This window comes from Globicephala melas, chromosome 12, assembly GCF_963455315.2.
Source record: "Globicephala melas chromosome 12, mGloMel1.2, whole genome shotgun sequence".
In the NCBI taxonomy this organism is placed as follows: domain Eukaryota; kingdom Metazoa; phylum Chordata; class Mammalia; order Artiodactyla; family Delphinidae; genus Globicephala; species Globicephala melas.
Window position 1 is genome coordinate 70,587,669 of NC_083325.1, and position 21,832 is coordinate 70,609,500.

Consider the following 21,832-nt stretch of genomic DNA (forward strand, 5'->3'; position numbering starts at 1 on the left):
CAGGGTTCTCCAGAGAAACAGAGTCAAAAGGGTTTACAATTATACAAGAAGTGATTATTATAAGGAATTGGCTCATGCAGCAGTGGAAGCTGACAAGCCTCAAGATCTGCAGGAAGAGTCAGAAAGCTGGAAACCCAGCAGAGCCAAGGGTGTAGTTCCAGTTTGAGTCTGAAGGCCTGAGAACCAGAACTGATAATGTAGTTCCCGTCTGAAGGCCTGTAGGCTTGAGACCCAGGAAGAGCAGATGTTTCAATTCAACTCCAAAAGCAGAAAATCCAGTATCCCAGTTCAGAGTCAGTCCGGCAGGAGGAATTCTCTTACTTGAGGGAGGGTCAGCCCCTTTATTCTGTTCAGGTCTTCAACTGATTGGATGAGGCCCACCCACATTAGGAAGACAAATCCGCTTTACTCGGTCTCCCAGTCTGTATGTTAATCTCATTCAAAAACACCCTCACAGGAGCACTCACAGTAATGTTTGACCCACTGTCCGGGCACGCTGTAGCACAGGTTAAGTTGGCACACAGAATTAACCATCACACCGTTCTTTGCCTCTTCCACCTTTTGGTGACTGTTGGCATTCCTTGACTTGTGGCTGCCTCACTCCAGTCTCTGCCTCCTTGGTCACATTGCCTCTTCCTCTTCTCTCTCTTCTCTGTGTGTCTATCTTATAAGTACACATGTAATTGCATTTTGGGTCTACCCAGATAATCCAGGATAAACTCTTTGTCTCCAAATCCTTAACTCAATCACATATTTTGCATAGAAGGCAATATTTACTCTTTTGACATATAGGGCAATATTCTCAGGTTCCAGAGATTAGGGTGTGGGCATATCTTTTGGGAGGTCCTCCATTCAATTGACCACAATAGTATATGGGAAAGGTCAACTCTGTGGATGTTGAAATCAACAAGAATTATGACAGTATATTGGACTCCACTGTAGAGGGATATTTAGGGTTTTGGTCTGATGACATGAAATTCAAAACGGGGGTTTTAAGGAAAAGGGGAGATAATCTGAGAATGGCAGTGAGGTTCTGGGAGGACATCTCCCCACCTGGAGGTCCAGCTGTTTGAGGGGTATGAGAGAGAAAGCAGCTGCCACTGGAATGGCTGCAGAGGAAGCCAGGCCTTCAGGGAAAGCCAGGTTTCTATGTGAAAGTAACACTCGGAGAAGAGGATTCTCAGCCAGAGAAGGGATTTTGCTGATGGTAGACTATGAAGATAAGTTGAAGGATTTGAGAGTGGAGGATTAGTGAGAGATGGGGTCTTGTGAGGCTATGTGCAGAGCCTTATGAGAATGAGAATCCAAGCGGGGAGTCTAGGATTTCTTATGAAACAGGCATAACCTATGATAAAGGTTGTGTTGGAATTAGCCCCAGATCGTCTCCTAGGCAGATCATGGTGCTGTCAATGTGAGTATTACTGGGAGAGGGTCTTGCCAGGCGTGAGCAGAGCTCTGGGCTCCCATCTTTACTCCTGTTAAGGTGGTATGAAACCTGGGGAGATGGCCCTGAAGTTCTCTTGACCACAGCTAAACTGACTGCTTCGCTGACCAAGGCCTTCCCTCTGAAATTATGAATTTCTTAGGCCATCCAAGAGATAAAAGGAATAGGCTAGAGGTATCCTGACAGCATTTATCAGCATTTTCAGGAGGTTGAGTGAGATATTTTAAATATTGTTCTTTTCAGTGTTTGAATATTGCCCCTGTTCTGCTGTGGTATTGGGTGCACTGTGTATTCTTAAACCCATTTACAGCTGCAGAAGTGCTGAGTTTGAAAGCAGAACATTTGAAATGGACCCAGCTGGTTAAAAAGATGGATACTTATCAAAGTATTGATGTATAGTTTATGAAATAATAAGGTGTTTTTTTCAACTAGCCTGATTATTTTTAGAGCAAAGAGATGACAGGGAGATTTTCCATTGCAGAGAATGTGTGGCTTAACCGAAACCAAGCAGTTCTTCAAGTGAATGGTTTCCTCTGGCAGTCATCTTAGCCACAGCCCTTTCTCCAGTGTTACATCTTTTTTGATTATTACACGTGGCTGCCAGAGCTGAACTGGAGAATGTGTATCCAGCTTCCATGTGTAGAGAGGATTAGAGGAATCTGTATGGCCCAGCAGTGTGAATTGCTTGTCTGTTTCTACGTTAACTCAGATATATCAGTGATTATTGTCTGTATATCTAGGACATTCTGAGATCTACAGATACAGATTTATGGTAGAACTGTTTCTCTAAATACGCTTAATACACGTGTATTGTATATTCATTACCCTTTATCTCCATTTAGTGGCTACAAAATGTCCAATTATGAAATTTTTGATTACCTATGATAAACCAGATATTGTGTTCCCTGGCATTCTTTCCTGAGCTGCTTTTCTTATTCTTTTTTTTTCAATTGAAGTATAGTTGATTTACAATATTATGTTAGTTTCAGGTACACAACACACTGATTCAGTGAGCTGTCTTTTCTTCTCTTGCTGCAACCTCTGAGCGTACCAGGTTTTAGATGACCCTCCCCAACCAACCCCCCCAACACTAGTAGATTTATGCAGTTCTTTTTTTTAACTTTATTTTTGTTTATTTTTAAAATATTTGTTTATTTAGTTATTTGGCTGTGCCAGGTCTTAATTGCAGCACATGGGATCTTTGTTGCCACATGCGGGATCTTCATGGTAGCATGCAGGATCTTTAGTTGCTTCATGCGGAATCTTTAGTTGTGGCACATGGAATCTTTAGTTGCGGCACGTGGAATCTTTATTTGCGGCATGTGGGATCTAGTTCCCTAACCAGGGATCAAACCCAGGCCCCCTGCCTTGGTAGCATGGAGTCTTAACCGCTGGGCTACCAAGGAAGTCCCTCTGCAGGGACTTAAAATAAATTGATTTATTTATTTTTACTTTTGACTGCGTTGGGTCCTCATTGCTGCACGTGGGCTCCCTACAGTTGTGGCTAGTGGGGGCCACTCTTTGCCGCGGTGTGCAAGCTTCTCATTGGGTGGCCTCTCCCATTGTAGAGCACGGGCTCCAGGCACTTGGGCTTCAGCAGTTGTGGCTCATGGGCTCCATAGCGCAGGCTCAGTAGCTGTGGGGCACAGGCCCAGTCACTCCACGGCATGTGGGATCCTCCCGGACCAGGGCTCGTACCCATGTCCCCTGCATTGGCAGGTAGATTCTTAACCACTGTGCCACCAAGGAAGCCCCCCTCTGCAGTTCTTAATTCCAGCCGAGGCTTCTGGTCCAGGTTAAGACTCCTATATTCAGTGGTCCTATGGACATTTCCATCTTGAAGTCTCACTAGCTTTTCTGTCAACACATGGTTCTAATAATTTTTTCAGTCAATTTTTTTAGACTTCTAAGTAGGTAACTGTATTGCCTGTGGGAAACAGTAACAATCATTTTCCAGTAGTTATACCTTTTTTTTTTTTTTTAACCTTTTTGTTTTGGCAAGAACTTCTAGATCAGTGCTTCCCAAAATGGCTTGAAAAGAATCAGCTGGGCAGCTTGTTTAATATACAGAGTACCAGGTCTCTACCCTTGGGAATTTTAACTTAGTAGGTCTGGGTTGAGTTAGAGGAATCTGTTTTGTTTTGTTTCATTTTGAAACAAACACCCCAGGAATTTTTTAATCTTCGGACAGTTTTGGGAGACACTGTTTCAGAGCTAAGTAACAGTGGTGGTGGTCTTCGGTTCCTGGCTGTGGGGCATCTGTATCATGTGTGACGTTAATTGACTTCTGGCTCTGTTCCTGCCTTCACCTGTGGCAGTGTTTGTGACAGCCTTTGGAGATAGCCGGTGCCCAGGTGTCATCATCCAGGGGGAAATTTCAGCCAGGCAAAGAGCTTTCTGCCCTGGTAATCGTTCAGTAAACATTTCTAGTGCCTGTTCTGCTCCAGGCCCCAGAGAGTGCTGCTATACAAAGAAGCACTTTGGTGGGTCTTCTTGGTTTTCCAACCTTCATGCTCTCTCCAACCTCCAGCCTCCCTTTTGTGGGACTTTGGCTGCCTGTAAATCTTTTTCCATCGTACTCAAGTGCTCTGCTCCTTTTTGTCTTAGCTGACTAGACCCTTTGTTTACCCAGACCTGAAGTACTGGTCACACTTCTCCTTCCTCATTCTATCCTGCCATGCAATCTGTTGCTGCATTTGGCCAGAGAACTATCTGTTCAATGTATTCTAGAAGCAGCTTCTAAATCAGAGATGATTTGTAACACACTGGGGTTTTATCTTATGGAGTAACATTTTGAAAGCGTCTTCAGTTTTGTCTTTGGACTTGGACTTTTATGTATGGCTTTAACTCACAGGCAGCACTATGACAGTATTGAACTATTTCCAGTTGCTTGTTCTACCACATTTTCTTACTTCTATGTCTCTGAATCTGTTGTTCTATCTCCCTTTGTCTCCTCTCCTCCCCATCCTCCCAAATTTCCCATGCCAACTTCTCTTCAGCCTCTGAGGTTCAGCTCAGCCATTGCCTCTTTTCCTGATCCCCAAGCTGATTTATATGTCTCTTCATGCTCTGCTGTGGCACGCTGAATACCTCTTTTAAGGCACTTATCATGCTATTATAGTTATCTGTTCATTTGTCTGTATATTCTATTATCTCATAATTCCTTAGTATGTTATTAGCCTATATACCCCTGTGTTTGTTAAAGAACATTATAAAGTTGGCATCTCCCACTTGTTCCAGTTTTTAAACTACTTTTGATCATGGGAATGTCTTCCTGACTTGAAAAAGTGTGAGAGATTGATAATATTCAATTTTGGCAAGAGTGTGTAGAGAAGAGGACTCTAGAAGATTGTTGGTAGGAGTGTGAATTGATACAATATTTGAAAAATAAAATTTTAAATGCATATAAACTTTAACTCAGCAGTTCCCCATATAGGAATTCTCCCACAAAGACCCTTGCATCAAGTATATTAGGATTTTGGTATGAAGAGATGGCCAAAATCTCCAACAGTAACAAAATGGCTAAATTTATTATGGTATATATACATACATACATACATATATATAATTATAACTGTGGAATTTTGTGTAGCAGTCAAAATAAGTGAAATAGATTTATATGTTCAGATGTGGAAAGAGGTCCATAGTATATACCCATTTTCCTCCCTCCTCAGAGGTAACCTCTATTTTGAATTTAGTACTCAATATTTCCATTCATACTGATATTTTCATATTTTTTATTACACATGTGTATGTGGCCATTAAAATATATAGCATTGGGATTCCCTGGTGGCGCAGCGGTAGAGAGTCCGCCTGCCGATGCAGGGGACGCGGGTTCGTGCCCCGGTCCGGGAAGATCCCACATGCCGCGGAGAGGCTGGGCCCATGAGCCATGGCCGCTGAGCCTGCGCGTCCGGAGCCTGTGCTCCGCAACGGGAGAGGCCACAACAGTGAGAGGCCCGCGTACCGCAAAAAAAAAAAAAAAAAATATATATATATATAGCATTGTTTCTCATATTTTTAAACTTTATCAAAATAGTGTCATATTACATATATCCTCTTGCAGCTTCCTTCGTTCACCTACATTGTTTGTAAAATGATCTCCATGTTGATATGGTTATTTTCAATGCCATATAAAATTCAATTCTATAAATATGCCACATTTTATTTATTCTCTTGTTGATTGACATTCAACTTGTTTCTAATTTTCTACTTTTCCAAACAAAGCTTTAGTGGATGTTCTAGTACAGGTCATCTTGTGCAGCCTGGGGAATTTTTCTAGGGTAATTTTTAGGAGTGGAATTCCTTAGTCCAGAGGAGTGTGTATCTTTTACTAGATTTTACTGAATTGCTCTCCAAGGTGGCTTTACTACTTCACACTCCCACCAGCTGTGTATGAGCTTTACCATGTATTCACATCTTCATTTGTAAGGAATATGTTACTTTTAATTCTCTTACAGAGCCACAAAACTCTTAACAAATTGTTTGAAGAAGATGGGAATATGAACTGCCAGTTAAATCTATTGAGAAAGGAAATTCTGTCCATGTCATCAAACTGATGTTTTAAAGGGCAGTCCAATTCTCAGTGCAGCATTTCCCCTGTTGTACATTCTGGTAAGAGTTCCAACACAAAATGGGATGCCGGGCCAGGTTGATATCACAGCTCAGTTAGGAGCAAAGTCTGACCTTGAACTTTGTTTTTGCCTATACACATTGACAGCTTTTTCAGTTGTAACTTATTTATGCTTAATGTGGCAATTATCGGTAATTCAAGGGTACCCCTCCCACACCCAGGGTTGGTATGTATGGAACCATAAATACTATATTGGCTGTCAGGGCACACCTAGCAGTGTCAGTCTGTTGATGTTGAATTCCAACAAATCCGTATTTGTTGGAATTTTTTTGTTTTTTTTTTTTCCTGAAAAGGAGGCTGAAACGATTTGCTGCTCAAAAACCAAGTTACTGCTGTTCTTTACATAACTCCAGCCTCAGCTATCATTGAACCATTTGAGATAACGGTGGTTCCTTTTTTGTGGGTCAAGAGGTTGTAATTTATAAGCATGTTTCAGAAGCCATATGTGAACTGATTACTTTTTATTCTACCTAGCTATATTCTCATAACTGTCAGAGAGCTCATACTCTCAAATCTTGGAAGAGTAATAAAAATTACATGGATTACATTTCTCTCATACATTAATCAGTCAAAATTATAGCTTTACAAATTAAGTTCAACTGGAGCTTAGCAACTGTAAATTTTTTACTTTCTAAAGCAGTTATTCTGAATCCTTTAAAAAATAATATAAGGGATATTATGAATTTTCAAAATATATTTTAAATAAACTTTAATAAACAAAAAAGAACTGGGAATTCCATTTCAGGGGATGGTTTGAGGACATGCTATCACCTTTCCATCTTGCCTCAGATAGTTAGAAATGATAGATTAGAATTTTAAAAATAATTTGCAAGTACACTAGAGGGGAAAAAAAGAAGGAAAACCCACAGCAGGTCCCAGATGTGCAGAACCCCCATGAAAAGTGTATGGGATCAGTTTACAAAAGAAAACCTTGTTTCAAAACAAGGGCAGGGGGCTTCCCTGGTGGCGCAGTGGTTGGGAATCTGCCTGCCAATGCAGGGGACACGGGTTCGAGCCCTGGTCTGGGAAGATCCCACATGCCGCGGAGCAACTAGCCCCGTGAGCCACAACTACTGAGCTTGCGCGTCTGGAGCCTGTGCTCCGCAACGGGAGAGGCCGCGACAGTGAGAGGCACGCGCACCGCGATGAAGAGTGGCCCCCGCTCGCCGCAACTGGAGAAAGCCCTCGCACAGAAACGAAGACCCAACACAGCCAAAAATAAATAAATTAATTAAATTTGAAAAAAAAAAAAAAAAAAAAACAAGGGCAGGAAACTATTGCTTCTCAGGATAGGAGTAGCATCTAGAATGCTCCTGCTTGGAAAGTTGATATGGGCAGCTGAGAGGTGCTCAGGGCAAGTGACAGAGTGACTCTGGTACTATAGCCTGGTGATGCAGGTGTCGCCGGCAGATGTAGTGTACATAGGACCTTAGGTTGGAGAGGCAGGGCTGGGGTCCAGGTGCTTGGTGAATTCCAGGAGAATAGGGGTCCCATGTTCATAAGACTAACTAGAAAGCTTTTCCATGAGGTGTCACCTTCTGTCCCTCCTTCACTCTCACTGAAAACAAGTCCTACTTCTCCCCTCCATGTAAGCAGTGCACACAGATAGTGTAGACTGTCTCAACAGAGAGCCTTAACTACAAAGATGAGCACTTCATTAAAAATCACTAAAAACTGCCATGCAAAGGAGATAACAGAGTTTATTTTGGACATAGAATTCATAGAATAAGCAGAACTAGATTTAAAAATATGTACAGTTGAACTCTTGGAGAGATATGAGCAGTTATTTTATCTACCAAAAATAACTAAGTATTGGGCTTCCCTGGTGGCGCAGTGGTTGAGAGTCCGCCTGCCGATGCAGGGGACGCGGGTTCGTGCCCCGGTCCGGGAAGATCCCACATGCCGCGAAGCGGCTGGGCCCGTGAGCCATGGCCACTGAGCCTGCGCGTCCGGAGCCTGTGCTCCGCAGCGGGAGAGGCCACAACAGTGAGAGGCCCGCGTACCGCAAAAAAAAAAAAAAAAAAAAAACTAAGTACTGATACTGGAAATTAAAATTTTGATTGTCAAAATAAGGAATTCATTAATTGTGCTGATTAACTGGGTCTGTAGCTTAAGAGCAGATTTGTGAGCTGGATACTGGAGCAGAGAATTGTTCCTAAGCACATCACAGAAGGATACAGTAATAGAAAAAAAATTAAGACATGGAAGTTAGATTGAGGAATGCCATCTAATATGAACTCCAGAAAGAGGCTGAAGAGAATGCAGGGAAATGATATTTAGAGAAGCAGTAGATCCAGTTTCAAGATGGTTGACCAAACACATACTCCCTCTTACCCTTTCTGCACCAAACCCATAGAAATGATAAAGATTTAATTTGATTAATAAATTCCCTTTCAAGATTGAAAAGAAAAGGAATATTCCTGACCTGAAGCAATAAAACATCTTTAAGTGAAGGAGTTTTACATTAAAGGAGAAGTTGCAGAAAGGAACTGCTTACACTGCCTGTTTGAGGCCATCACTACTGCCAGGACCCTGAAGCTCTCTGCTGATTTTGTCAGAACAGATACAGCATGCGGCCTCTGGCCAGGATGCCACTATTGGCTAAGATGGCAAGTGAGCAGTCCCATGGGAGATGTTTACACGGCCATGAAAACCCAGAGGAAGCTTAGCACAGTGAAATATAAACAGCAGAACTACACCCTGTGGGGTAGAACAGTCAGAAAGAAACTTTAAAAATAGGTCAATCTAATTTTCTTAGAGGACCAGGGATAGACTTTCATGATTAATACAAGAAGTGGAAGTTATGAAACTATAAATAATGAAAATGAAAAATGTAGTTGTCAAACAAACTCACCGGATGGGCTGCATTGCAAACTGGATATAGCTAAAGAACAGATTATTGAGCTGAAAGATCAGGGCAAGAGATTCTCCCAAAACTCAGCATCAAGAGGTAAGAGAGTATCCTTTAATAAAAAAAAAAAAAGAGAGTATGAAACAAAGATTGAAGCATTTAGATTCGTGTAGAAGTTCCAACATTTATCTAATAGGAGTTGCAAGTGAAGAAAATTGACAAGAGACAATGTTTGAAGAAATAATGTATGAAAAATTTCCAAAACTGAAAAAGTATGAGCCCTTAGGTAGAAGGCCTACTAACTGAAGGAGAATACATTTTAAAAAGAACCAGCATAGTCAGCACCTGCATACATCCTAGTGATAATGATGAAGAGAAATTCCTAGGTGACAGTAGAGAGAAAAGACTGATGGTCTACAAAAGAATAAGAATCCAGATAACATTAGACTTTATCACTGGTTTTGAGAAACAACAGCAGAATGTCTTCAAGGTGCTGAGAGAAAATAAATTTGAACTTAAAATTCTGTTCTCACCCAAACTATCTTTCAACAGCAAGGACACTACAATAACATTTTCATAATTTAAGGACTTTGAAAGACCTTTGCTGAAAGAACTATTTAAAGATACACTGCAGTAAGAAAAAAAAATGAACCAAGAAGGTAGTAATGGGATTTAAGAAAAAAAAGGAAGCAGAGAAATCAAAAACAATATTGAATATAAATAAATATTGGTTATAGAATATATGACGATTTTTAGTAAGTTGTAACTTAAATCAACAAAAATAGCAACATGGAATTTGTGGTTGGGGGAGTGATAAAGGGAATTAAAAGCACACTAAAGATTTCAGGAGGAGGATAATAAAATGTAATTAATTCTAACTTGTAAGAAACTATAATTTTAAATATGCATTAAAAACTTAAGGGTAACCACTTGAAGAATTAGATATAAAATATAAACCTTAAAACTATTAGAAGAAAAAATGTAGCAGAAATAACCTTGACCAATCCAATAGAAGACAGGAAAAGAGAAAAAGAGAAAATCATGGTAAAATAGAAAACACAAAATAAGTTGCTAGGAATACATTTAAGCATACGTAGCAGTAGTTAAAGTAAATGAAAGTGAATTAAACTCACCTACTAAAATGATAAAAACTCTCAGATTTATCAAAATGACAAAAACCACATGCTCTTTCAGAGAAGATACACAGTTGATAATAAAGGGATGAAAAAGATAGTATAAAATATTAGTATGAGACAAAACAAGGCAAACAACATTGGAACGGACATAGGTGGGGAATTTAAAATGCTAAAAAGTATAATTTGTAAGAGTTGGTATCAGTTATAAGCCTGTTTGTCCTGCTCTTGATAACACTGCATGTTTACGTATGTATATATGTGTATAAATTTATACATTTACAGATTACTGCCGAGGCTTTCTAAATGGTATTCCTGATTCTGCCCTTGTTACCTTCAGTTTATTCTAAGTATAGCAGCCAGAATGATCCTGTTAAAAATGAGATCCTTGCTTGCTCAATACACTCCAATAGCTTCCCATCTTGTTCAGGGTAAAGGTAGACTAAGCTAATTGTAGCCTCCCATCCCCAGTGACAAACATGCATGTAGGATGAAATATAACAAAACTGAAACGCAGAATTGAACTTGAATAAAAGAGAAATTCCTGGCTATCAATAATTAAACCCCAAATTGTGATGTCCCCAGGATTTATCAGATGGGATACTGGATTTAGGCCAGTGGTTGGGGTTAGTGCCTCCATGGAGTAGGAAATGTAACTTGGGTCCACTCAAGGTGAGTAGAACTGGTATTTTTGTAAAAGCTGGAATTTGAGAAGGGCCGCCTCCTTGTGAAAGAGGGGCTAAAAATATTCCAGTGGCCCAGAGATAGTACAAATAGGACTCCCATACAAAAAAACAGTCTCTGCTAAAGGTGAGCTTATCATCAAATATTGCAAACTCAATTATAAAACCATCTACTATGAGGGAGAATCAGCAAACACAACAAACAGTAGCTTTAGTATGCCAAGGACTTCAGAAAATGGTACACTTTAAAAATTAAAGGAGTAAGTCTAGGAATAGTGACATTTCAAAAAGGAACACGTCAAGATGAAAAAGGAACAAATTGAATTTCTGCAAATAAAAAATAATAAGGTTAAGCTCAATAGAGGGGTTAAATAGCAGATTACAGACAGCTACAGCAAAAATTAGGGAATGGAAAATAAGTCTGAGGAAATTAACCAGGATACAGAATATTGAACACAGATATAGGGAAATGGAAAATGTGACAGGCAATTGAAGGATTTGAAGGATAGAATGAACAGGTCTACCTAGAATTCCATACCTATCTAATCTAAGAGCAAAGAAGGAATATATATTTTCAGAAAAAGTCTCAGTGGGTTTGTCACCAATAGACCATTGCTAAAGGAACTAACAAAGGATATGTTTTGGGGAAAAAATGAATTGAAGCAATAAGGAAGAAATGGAACATAAGAAGGAATGGTGCACAGCAGAATTGGCAAATGTGAGTAAATTTAAATAAGCACTATATGTAAATAATAATGACTAATAATTTTATTGGTCTTAAAATAAGATGCAGCTAAAGTACTAATTAACTATGACATTAATATAGTTGGGGCATGGTTAGAGTTAAAGGATTTGAAGTTACAGGATGAGAGTACAGATACTGTTTAAGACGGTGGTAAAATGTTCACATTAAATGAGTTAGAGGAGGTTCCTGACTTCTCTTGGGGATTTAATAGGCTTATGTTTCTGTTTGAATCTATGAGTTCTCATCACAAGGAAAAAATATTTTTTTCTTTTTCTTTTATTTTGTATCTATATGAGGTGATGAACGTTCACTAAACTTAACTGTGGTAATCAGTTCGTAATGTATGTAAGTCAAATCATTATGCTGTACATCTTAAATTTATACAATACTGTATGTCTATTATATTTCAGTAAGAAAAAAGAAAAAAAAAGACATACCAAGCCAAGAACTAACCAAAAGAAAACTGGTGAAACTATATTAACCTCAGAAAATAGATTTCAGGGCAAAAATCTTTAGGAAAGAGATTAAAATGTTATATTTCATGTTATATATATTTTATTACAATAAAAAAATCTTCACCAGAGGTAAAGTTTACAAACGATAAAAAGATGACATTAACAGTTATACATAGATATACAACTAATAGCATAGCTTTAAAATGTGTAAATAAAAATTAATAAGAGCACAATAAGAAATTTAAAATACATTATTAAAATGGGTGATTTTAACGCACTTCTCTCAACAATTGTTAGAATCATTAGACAAAAAACACAATGTAGAAAATTCGAATGTATCCAGCAATTAATGGTTGCACATTCTTTTCAAACACACAAAACTTGACCACATAAATGAAGTCTCAGAAAAGAATTAGTGTCGATTATAGTGCATTTGAGCTAGGAATCAATAACAGAAAGATAAGAAAACAACTGTACATTGGTTATTGAAAGATTAGTTGAAATGAACAAACTCCTAAAACAACCTTGCTTTCCAAAACTGATCTAAGATAGAATAAAACCTGCAAGTATTAGTATAATCATTAAAGAATTTGAACTAGTAGCTTAAAATATTTCTACAAAGGAAACAACCAGGCCTGAGTGACTTTACATAAGTTTCAACAAACATTCAAAGAAAAGAATTCCAGTATTATAAAAATCTCCCAAATTCTAGAAAAACTAATGAGCATTCTGATTTCATTTTTGAGGCTAGAACTACCTTGGTACCAAAACCTTACGAGGACAACAGGAAAGGAAAATTACAAGCCATTCTAATGAAGGCAAATAAAAGCCTAAACAAAGTATTAGGAAACCCAACTCAGCGGTGTATACAAAAGATCATAATCACACTGGTTTTATTCCAGCAATTAAAGATAGATTATTATAATTTAGCCATATTCATAAGTTGATGGATTAAATCTGTATAATCATCTCAAAAGACATGTAAAACAGTGATTAAAACCTCATATCCACACAGACAAACACTGCACTTTAACAATCTAGGGGTAGAAGAATTTCCTTAACCTAATACATATAGGATATTTATAAAAACATAGTATCCATTATATTTACTGATGAAATGTCAGGAGTATTTGTTTTGAGATTGAAATCTTAAGATTGAAAACAAAACAAGGAGGCTTGCTATCACCACTTCTATTCAACATTTTCTTGGAGGTCCTAAAGCAGCAGAATAAACAAGGAAAAGAGATAAAATGTATTTTAATTGAAGGAAGCAAAGTTATCATTATTTACCTATGACTGTTAATGTAGAAAGATTGAAAGAATCTCCAAATCATTAGAATTAAAATAGAGTAGGGGCAATAAAAGTAAAAATAGATAAATTGGACTACATCAAAATTTAAAACTCCTGTGCATCAAAGGACACATCAACATAGTAAAAAGGCAAACTATGGTATGGGAGAAAATATTTGCATATCATATATCTGATAAGGGGCTCATATTCAGATTATATAAAGAACTCCTATAACTTAAGAACAATAAAAAGCAAATAACCCATTAAAAAATTGGTCTAAAGGAATTATTTAAAGGAATAGACATTTCTCCAGAGATGATATATAAATGGCCAATATACTTAACTGTACACTTAAAAATGGTTGAGATGGTAAATTTTATGTTATGTGTATTTTACCAACATTTTTAAAAATAAGAGAGCAAGGTTTCTGAATATAAAATCTTTCTATAACTAGAAATAAATAACAGATACATATATCCTTTATAAACAAGAATCTGTAACTTTATTGAAAGATATTTAAAAAGGCTTAGGGGAATTCCCTAGTGGGATCCAGTGGTTAGGACTCCGCACTTTCATTGCCAAGGACCCGGGTTCGATCCCTGGTCAGGGAACTAAGATCCTGCAAGCTGCGTGGTGTGGCCAAAAAAAAAAAAAAAAAAGAGGCTAAATACATGAGGGGATGAACATATACACGGAAAGGAATGTTCAGTGTGTGAACTGACATGTGAAGATGTCAGTTCTCTCCAGAATTGTCTATATATTCGATCAGTTCCCATCAAAATCCCAACAGGATTTTTCTTTTGCGGTAAATGGACAGACTGATTGTAAAATTTAATTGGAAGTGTGAAGGGTCAAGAATAACAAAGACTCTCCTAATGAAGAATGAAAGTTTGGGGCACTGGTACTACCTGAAAAGATAAGAGGAAACTGTAACAATTAAATCATCATGATACTGGTACAGGGATAGAAGTAGAATATCTATCTTGTAGGAGAAGAATGGATTGTTTATTAAGTGATCCTGAAGCAACTGATTATCCATATTGGATACAATTGGATTATTTCCTTATACCTATCAAAGAAATCAGTTCTAAGTAGATTCAAACTTAAATATGAAAGATAAAAACTATGGAACAATGAAGACAATCTGGGAGGATATCGTTATGACATCAGGGAGGGGAATATTTCTTAAGATACAAAAGGCACAAAATACGAAAGAAAAGATTAATAAATTGGGACTACTGTGTATTTAAAGATGACCATTCATTAAAAACAATAGAGTGAAAAACCTTAAAGTGAAAGTTGTTTGTAAGATATAACTTCTCTACGGTTAAAATACAAAAATATATAGAACTCTTACAAATCGGTAAGATAAAGACAAACCCAGTGAAACACTACGCCAAAGACAGGAACAGGCATTTCACAGACAAAGAAATACAAATGGCCCATAAACATTGGAAAAGATGCTCAATATTTCTAGTAATAAGGGAATTGCAAATTAAAAGCCCAATAACATTTGTCACCCACCAGATTGGCAAATGTTAGAACGTCTGACTGTAACAAGGGTTGGCCAGAATGTAGAGTCAGGAAGTCCCTCACATAGCTGATGGGAGTGGAAATTAGCGTAACCACTTTGTAAAAGCAAATTGGCAGTGCCTAGTAACACTGAATGTCATAATTTATGACCCAATAATTCCACTCTTAGGAAATTCTTTTACATGGCCAGCAGGAGACACGGACAAGAAAGTTTTATAGCAGCATTGTGACTGAGAGGGAACAAAGGGAAACAACCCAAATATATAAATTATGATGTAACTGAGCAATGAAATACAATCAAGCCATGAAAAAACGAGTGAATTTTATCAACATATGCATCAACATGGATGAATTGTAACATAATTTTGAGTAAAAGAAGCCAGTTGCAGAAAAAATATATATGTAAATCTATATAGGTTTTAAGCATGTATTAAATAAATCATGTATTTTTTATAGTACATAATTGCTAAAATAGTAAACTCAAGGAAATGATTAGTACAAAATCCAGGATACTGATAACCAGGAGAGGTGCGGGTATGGTGGGAGTGGGCTGTATTAGATAAGGGCTCACAGCCAGGCTTCCAAGTGACCATAATGGTATGTTTCTCAGGCAGAATAGTGGGTAGATGGGTATTTGTTTTATCACTTTTTAGACTGTACACCCACATTTTATATACTTTTGAAGTATTCTTTTTTAATGTAAGCTGTAATTTTTTTTCCAAGGTGACCTTACTTTATTTTATTTATTTATTTTTAACATCTTTATTGGAGTAGAGTTGCTTTACAATGTTGTTAGTTTCTGCTGTATAACAGAATGAGTCAGCTCTATGTATACATATATCCCCTCCCTCTTGCATCTGCCTCCCACCCTCCCAATCCCACCCCTCTAGGTGGTCACAAAGCACCGAGCTGATTTCCCTGTGCTATGCGGCTGCTTCCCACTAGCTATCTATTTTACATTTGGTAGTGTATATATGTCCATGCTACTCTTACTTCGCCCCAGCTTCCCCTTCCCCCTCCGTGTGTCCTCAAGTCCATTTTCTACGTCTGCATCTTTATTTCTGTCCTGCCCCTAGGTTCTTCAGAACCTTTTTTTTTTTTTTTTTAAGATTCCATATATATGTGTTAGCGTATGGTATTTGTTTTTCTCTTTCTGACTCACTTCACTCTGTATAACAGACTAGGTCCATCTACCTCACTACAAATAACTCAATTTTGTTTCTTTTTATGGCTGAGTAATATTCCATTGTTTATCTGTGCCACATCTTCTTTATCCATTCATCCGATGATGGACACTTAGGTTGATTCCATGTCCTGGCTATTGTAAATAGTGCTGCAATGAACATTGTGGTACATGTCTCTTTTTGAATTATGTGACCTGTAATATTTTTAAGAGATGGTAGGAAATGTTTTGAAATTAGGTAAAGTGGATGAAGGTATTGAAAATGCACAAAGATTGAAAATCATTGCCTAAGAGGGTTTGGAGGAGATCTGATTTTCTAGGTTAAGGCGTCCCCGTATATCAGTGTGAGGGTTCAAGTGAGGGGAAAGGTACAAAGACCTGTCAGAACATCTCTGGCCTAGCGGCTTAAACGAAGTGTGGAGTCACCAGTCCCTACACCTGGATTGCTTTTCTTCCTCCCTCACTCCCTGCACTTCTGTAAATACTTAGTGACTGACTACCAAGTCCTGGGCATTGTCCTGGGAGCCGAGTAGCCAGAAGAGGTAATGTCCCTGTCTCGGCACTTATAGTGGTTTTCGAACTCTTGCTCACACACTTAGTTAATCTTAGTTTCCTAACGTAGCTCCACAATGAAATCACTTTAGGCCCATATTGTAATTCATGCATTGAGGTCTTTTTAAGGAAATCATTTATCTACCAATTTAGACAGCCTAATTGAATGCATTATCTTTAAATTTTCAGGATAATGTTCTTTTTGGTTTGATCCTAGCCCTTAGATAATTCCTATATATGTTTATTTCCAGTCTTTTTCTCCTTCCCATACATATCAAGCATCTCTTGAGGTACTCTACGTGGAATTGGCTTTGATGCATTGATGTTACCTTTCTCTCTTTCTTTTTGAGACTTGAAATGGGATCTAATCTTAAACCTTGACTCGGAGCAGTATTTTTGAAAGCACAACAAGCATGCTGCTAGAGAATATTAGGTGATACAAAGGGAAACATTTTTTATTTTAACAGTCTTATTTTAATGTTTATGGTAAAATATACACATGAAACCTGTGATTTCATGGCTATTATAATCCATCTCACATAGAATGCATGAATTAATGGCCCAGGTGGTTCTCAGATGTAGCAAAAAATCACGAAATGAGTACATGGATTACACATGCAGTGTTTGGTTGTAAAGGTGAATTAAGATATTCTCTGGTGTCCTCTGATGGTCTCCTACTCATATCATAACTCTCAAAAAAATTAAGCTTATGTGGTTTAGCCAGGAAAAAGCAATCTAGAAAATTCATCTAGGCAAATAATTTATTCAAATAACATATTCTGGTGTAGGTCAGGTTCTGGAAATACACAGATGAGTAAAATGTAGATCCTGCCCTTCAAGACCACTGGTCTAACAGAGATAGGCATGTAAATTTAAAAGTGCAGCGTAGCATTGGAACAGTGCAACAGTGGAAATGTGTACTTGGCGAGTGGGTAGCTTGGAAAGAGGGGTGCCGACTTACGGAGCAGTGAGGAAAGTAGGGGAAGGGAGGCTTGCAAACAAGCAGCCTTGAGAGATGAGCAGAAAATTTAAAGAGATATAGATCGGGAAAGGGAGATCTCAGAAAGGCACGTGCCAAGGTACAGAGATCTAAGAGAACATGGTACATTGGGTTAACTGAGCAGCCTGATGTTTATGCTGGTGTGGGGTGAGAGGTGAGGACAGAGTGGGGAGCCGGAGATGAAAGCTCCTAAGTGAGCTGTGATGGCATGGATTTAGATCTTAGTCTATAAATGATTATCAGCCTTTGCAAGATTTTAAGCAGAAGACTGTGTGATGTCTGGGGCAGTGTAGAAGATGGAGCAGAGGAAGAAGAATCAGAGTCATGTTACAGCTAGTCATTGCGCAAAGGGATGATGGAGAGCAGTTGTGGGGAAGTTCAGAATTTCTGCTTTGTGTAGCTTCATATAATTTTCAGGAGATTAGATTACATATAGATTTCCCCCACAATTTAATGTGTTGAAGGGGATGGTAGTAGGTGATTTGGAGCCAGTATATGAAGTTTCTGAAGAGAATGGTATTATTCAGTCTGTTAGAAACAAGGTATTAAGTAACTTTCCCTATATAGTCTTAAAGGTAAATAGATTTTGGCTTATTTTCTGTTAAAATATATGTAGGCAGCATATAAAAGTTAAGTGGAGATGTGCTACTGATGAGACACACAGCTGCAAACAAGGTCTATTTTCTAATTAAAGGAGTACTACAGTAATACACTGCAGAGACAGAAGAATGAAATATTTAAACTTTTTTGCGACTAGTATCCTGCCAAGAAAATCTCAGATAACAGTATTATTTAAAAGGAATTGGGGGCCTTCTCTGGTGGCGCAGTGGTTAAGCATCCTCCTGCCAATGCAGGGGACATGGGTTCGAGCCCTGGTCCAGGAAGATCCCATGTGCTGCAGAGCAACTAAGCCCGTGCACCACAACTACCGAGCCTGCGCTCTAGATCCCGCAAGCCACAACTACTGAAGCCATGTGCCACAACTGCTGAAGCCCGCACGCCTAGAGCCCGTGCTCTGCAACAAGAGAAGCCACCGCAGTGAGAAGCCTGCACACTGCAACAAAGAGTAGCCCCGCTCACCGCAGCTAGAGAAAGCCCGTGCAGCAATGGAGATCCAACGCAGCCAAAATATTTTTTAAAAAGTGTCCTTTAAATATGGGTTTCATATTCTACATATCTTGGTCGTGGCATATTGTTTACTTTTGTGCATATTTACTATTATACCTTAGGCCTGCTAGTCTTTGGATTTAGTGTGTATTGTTCTACCTTCCCAGGAAATGTATTAGTATGCCGACTTATTTTTGTACCTTCAGCATATCATAATTTAGAGTCACAGATCTGATGCTGCCTGTGTATGTGAGTGCACTCATTTGTATCTGTATACATAGCCAGACCCTTAACACCAAATGTTCTGTTTCATGTTCATTTGGGGAATATTCTCTTAATATTTGGGGGGATGTGGGTTAGTCAGCTAATTTGCTAACATTCAAGAGCCGTGAGCTCTCAGCATTATCTTAACCTTTTAGTATTTTAGTCTAGCAAGAATTTCTGACTCTGATCAGGGAATTAACTATAACATCTTACCAGAATGACCCAGAAGCATCAAAAGAGGGAGTTCCTGCAAAGGGCACACAGAGATGTTCAAAAGGCAAGTTAACACTAACTGGATAGTGTGACTGCATAGTAGAAATGAGGGAGTTAGGACAGAAACGAAGGGCCACAAACGACCTTGAAACAACCCCTTGAAACAACCGTAGGTTCCTTTCTGCAAGGCTCAGTAGTGGTGACTGTAATGCAACTTAGTTTGTATTTGCAAAGATATTTTCTACAGCTCTCGTCACTTAGTTAAAATTCTGTTTCATTCTTTTGAAAATTCAATTCCTTATTTCCATATTTTCTACTTTGACACAGAAATCCCCTGCAAAGAAGCTGAGCCATGCAATTAGTAAATCCTTGGGGTGTGTACCCACCAGAGAACCTCCGCATCCTGTTTTTCCTGAACAACCAGAGAAACCACTTGACCTTGCAAATATAGTGTAAGTATATGATAGATGTGGATTATACTGAAATGGAAACCTTGCTGAATTCTTCTGGGTCAAAACCGAATGTCACCTAACATGAACATTTCACCTTCTGGTTTTTACTTTACTTTTGGGGATCTTAATACTTAAAGCTTTCAGCTCTTTAAATCACCATAAATATCTGCATGGAAACCTAGCTCCTGAGCCCTGAAGCCTAAGTTATGTAGCAGTCCCCTTTAATACGTTAAGAGTAATTAGTGTGCTGGGTTTAACAAGGTTGTCTTTTGTTATTTGTGTTCTTCCCTTAAATCAGCAGTAGAGATCTTTTCTTCTTTACAACAGTTAATGACCATAGAGATTTTAAAAGTTAGTTTAGACCACATGGAAATGAAAATCAACCTAATTTGCTCTTTTTGTATTGAGAGAAAATTATGGAACCACAAGACTGAACTCTATAAATAAAACTAGTGTTTTATTTTTATTTTCAGTTAAATATTCTTGCTAAGGAAAAGAAAGCTGGAGGGGAACAAAAAAGCTAGAGAAATGAAGAGGAAAAGTAAGGAGGAGGAGAAACAATGAAGGATAAGATTCAGCTTTTAAACTGATTTCTTCCCTCTGAATTAAATAATGATATTAAGTATACTCTGCTAGATAAAGTTGGTAGGTTTTTGATTATTAGTCTTACTCGGGTATTTAGAAGTTTTTCTGTTGCAGTAGACATCAATTTTCTTTTACCTAGCTCAAATTACATAGTTTGATTAAATGAGCTCTTAGAGTTCTTGATCTTTTCTTTCTCTTTCGTTCAATAATTTTCAAAACTTTTATATTTATTAAAATAATACACACATATAGATTAAAAATTCAGTAATACAGAAAAAATACAACAATACGTATAACAAAACGCAGTACATCCTCCCCAGTTTCATTGTGCTTCGTTTGGGTTTTTAGATCTCCCAATGGATACCTCCATATCGCTAAATAATATATTCAGAGCACCATTTCTTGGCCTATCAGTTTTGGACATTATTGAATTCCTTCTGTGGTGTAAGGGACCAACCTCATTTATAACTCTACATATCAACCCACCTCATCTTTTCATAATTATATCACCATTTTAAAAATCAGTTACCTTTGTACTCTTGAATGTAATTTTTAAACTTCTATTTCTTGTAACTTCTTTTGACTTCTACTATGTAAACGAAGGAAGTTTTAACCTTCTGTCTGCTTCTCCCTTCGCCTCCTAACTTCTGTCATCTGTGCCATTACTTTTATCAAAGCTGATAATATTTCTGTTCTCTCCTATGATCATAACTAAGTCGTCTGAGGTTTATTAAGGGCTCAATCTAAAAGTTGAAAATCAAATAACAGAATTTTAAGTTAATTCCATTCATTACAAAGTCAAGCAGTGTGCTGTCATTCTGTGTACCCTTTGTTTAGTTCCAGTGTCACAATCCCTGTGCAGTTGTTCTCGTCAGAGTTCAGTGGGATCTTCTCTCTTATATACCACAGATTGCTCAAAAGTGTGCCTGTTGACTTTATAACTGGACTGACTTTCCTGTACTGTTTTTGTGGTTGTTTTTCCTTCAGTTTCCCATTGATTTCTTCTTCCTGGAGAAAAAATAGGCTTTTCTCCCACTGTGTTCCATAGTAGATTTTACTTATTTGTGTGTAATCCATTTTTTGGTTAAATTTGTTAACCTCTTCCCTTTTTGGTTAGTGTTTTTCATTTGAATTAAAACAAAACAAAACAAAACCCTTGCCTGCTCCAACATTGTAGTGATATTTCTCTCTCTTTTTAAGCTTTGAAGATGTCCTTTTTACATATGTCTTTAATTCATCTGGAACAAATTTTTGTGTGTGGTGTGATGTGGAATATCCAGTTTTCTCTCTCTCTCTGCATTTGAATAATAACTTGTCTCAATGCCATTTTTTGGATAATCCATCATTTCCCCACTTAACTACAATGCCACCATTGTCATAAATGAAGTTTGCAAATACGCACGGTCTGGTTTCTGGGCTCTTGATTCTGTTCCTTTGGTCAAAATTTCTATCACTATGCCAATATCATGCTATCTTAATTACTGTAAGGGATTAAGTCATCTTTTTTAGGAGTGTCTTGTCTATTCTTTGCCCTTTGCTCTTTCATATAAATTTGAGAATCAGCTTATTGAGTCCCTCATAAAATTTTGTTGGAGTTTTGATCAGAGATTTATTGAATCTAAAGATCAAATTGGGAAGAACAGACATCTTTATAATATTAAGTCTTCCATTCCATGAATGTGTTATGTCTTTGCATTTATTTAAATAT

At 37.9% G+C, this 21,832-nt stretch overlaps 1 protein-coding gene across 21 annotated transcripts in view; it reads left to right on the plus strand.

Annotated features, from left to right (window-relative positions):
* The window catches only part of DTNB (dystrobrevin beta), a 256,123-nt gene that overhangs the window by 101,585 nt on the left and 132,706 nt on the right, over window positions 1-21,832 (plus strand). For all 21 annotated transcript variants that reach the window (XM_060309424.1, XM_060309423.1, XM_060309425.1 and 18 more), the window contains one exon: window positions 19,415-19,539. In XM_060309424.1, coding sequence (XP_060165407.1) covers window positions 19,415-19,539 — 125 coding nt within the window. The remainder of the gene's footprint in view (window positions 1-19,414; window positions 19,540-21,832) is intronic.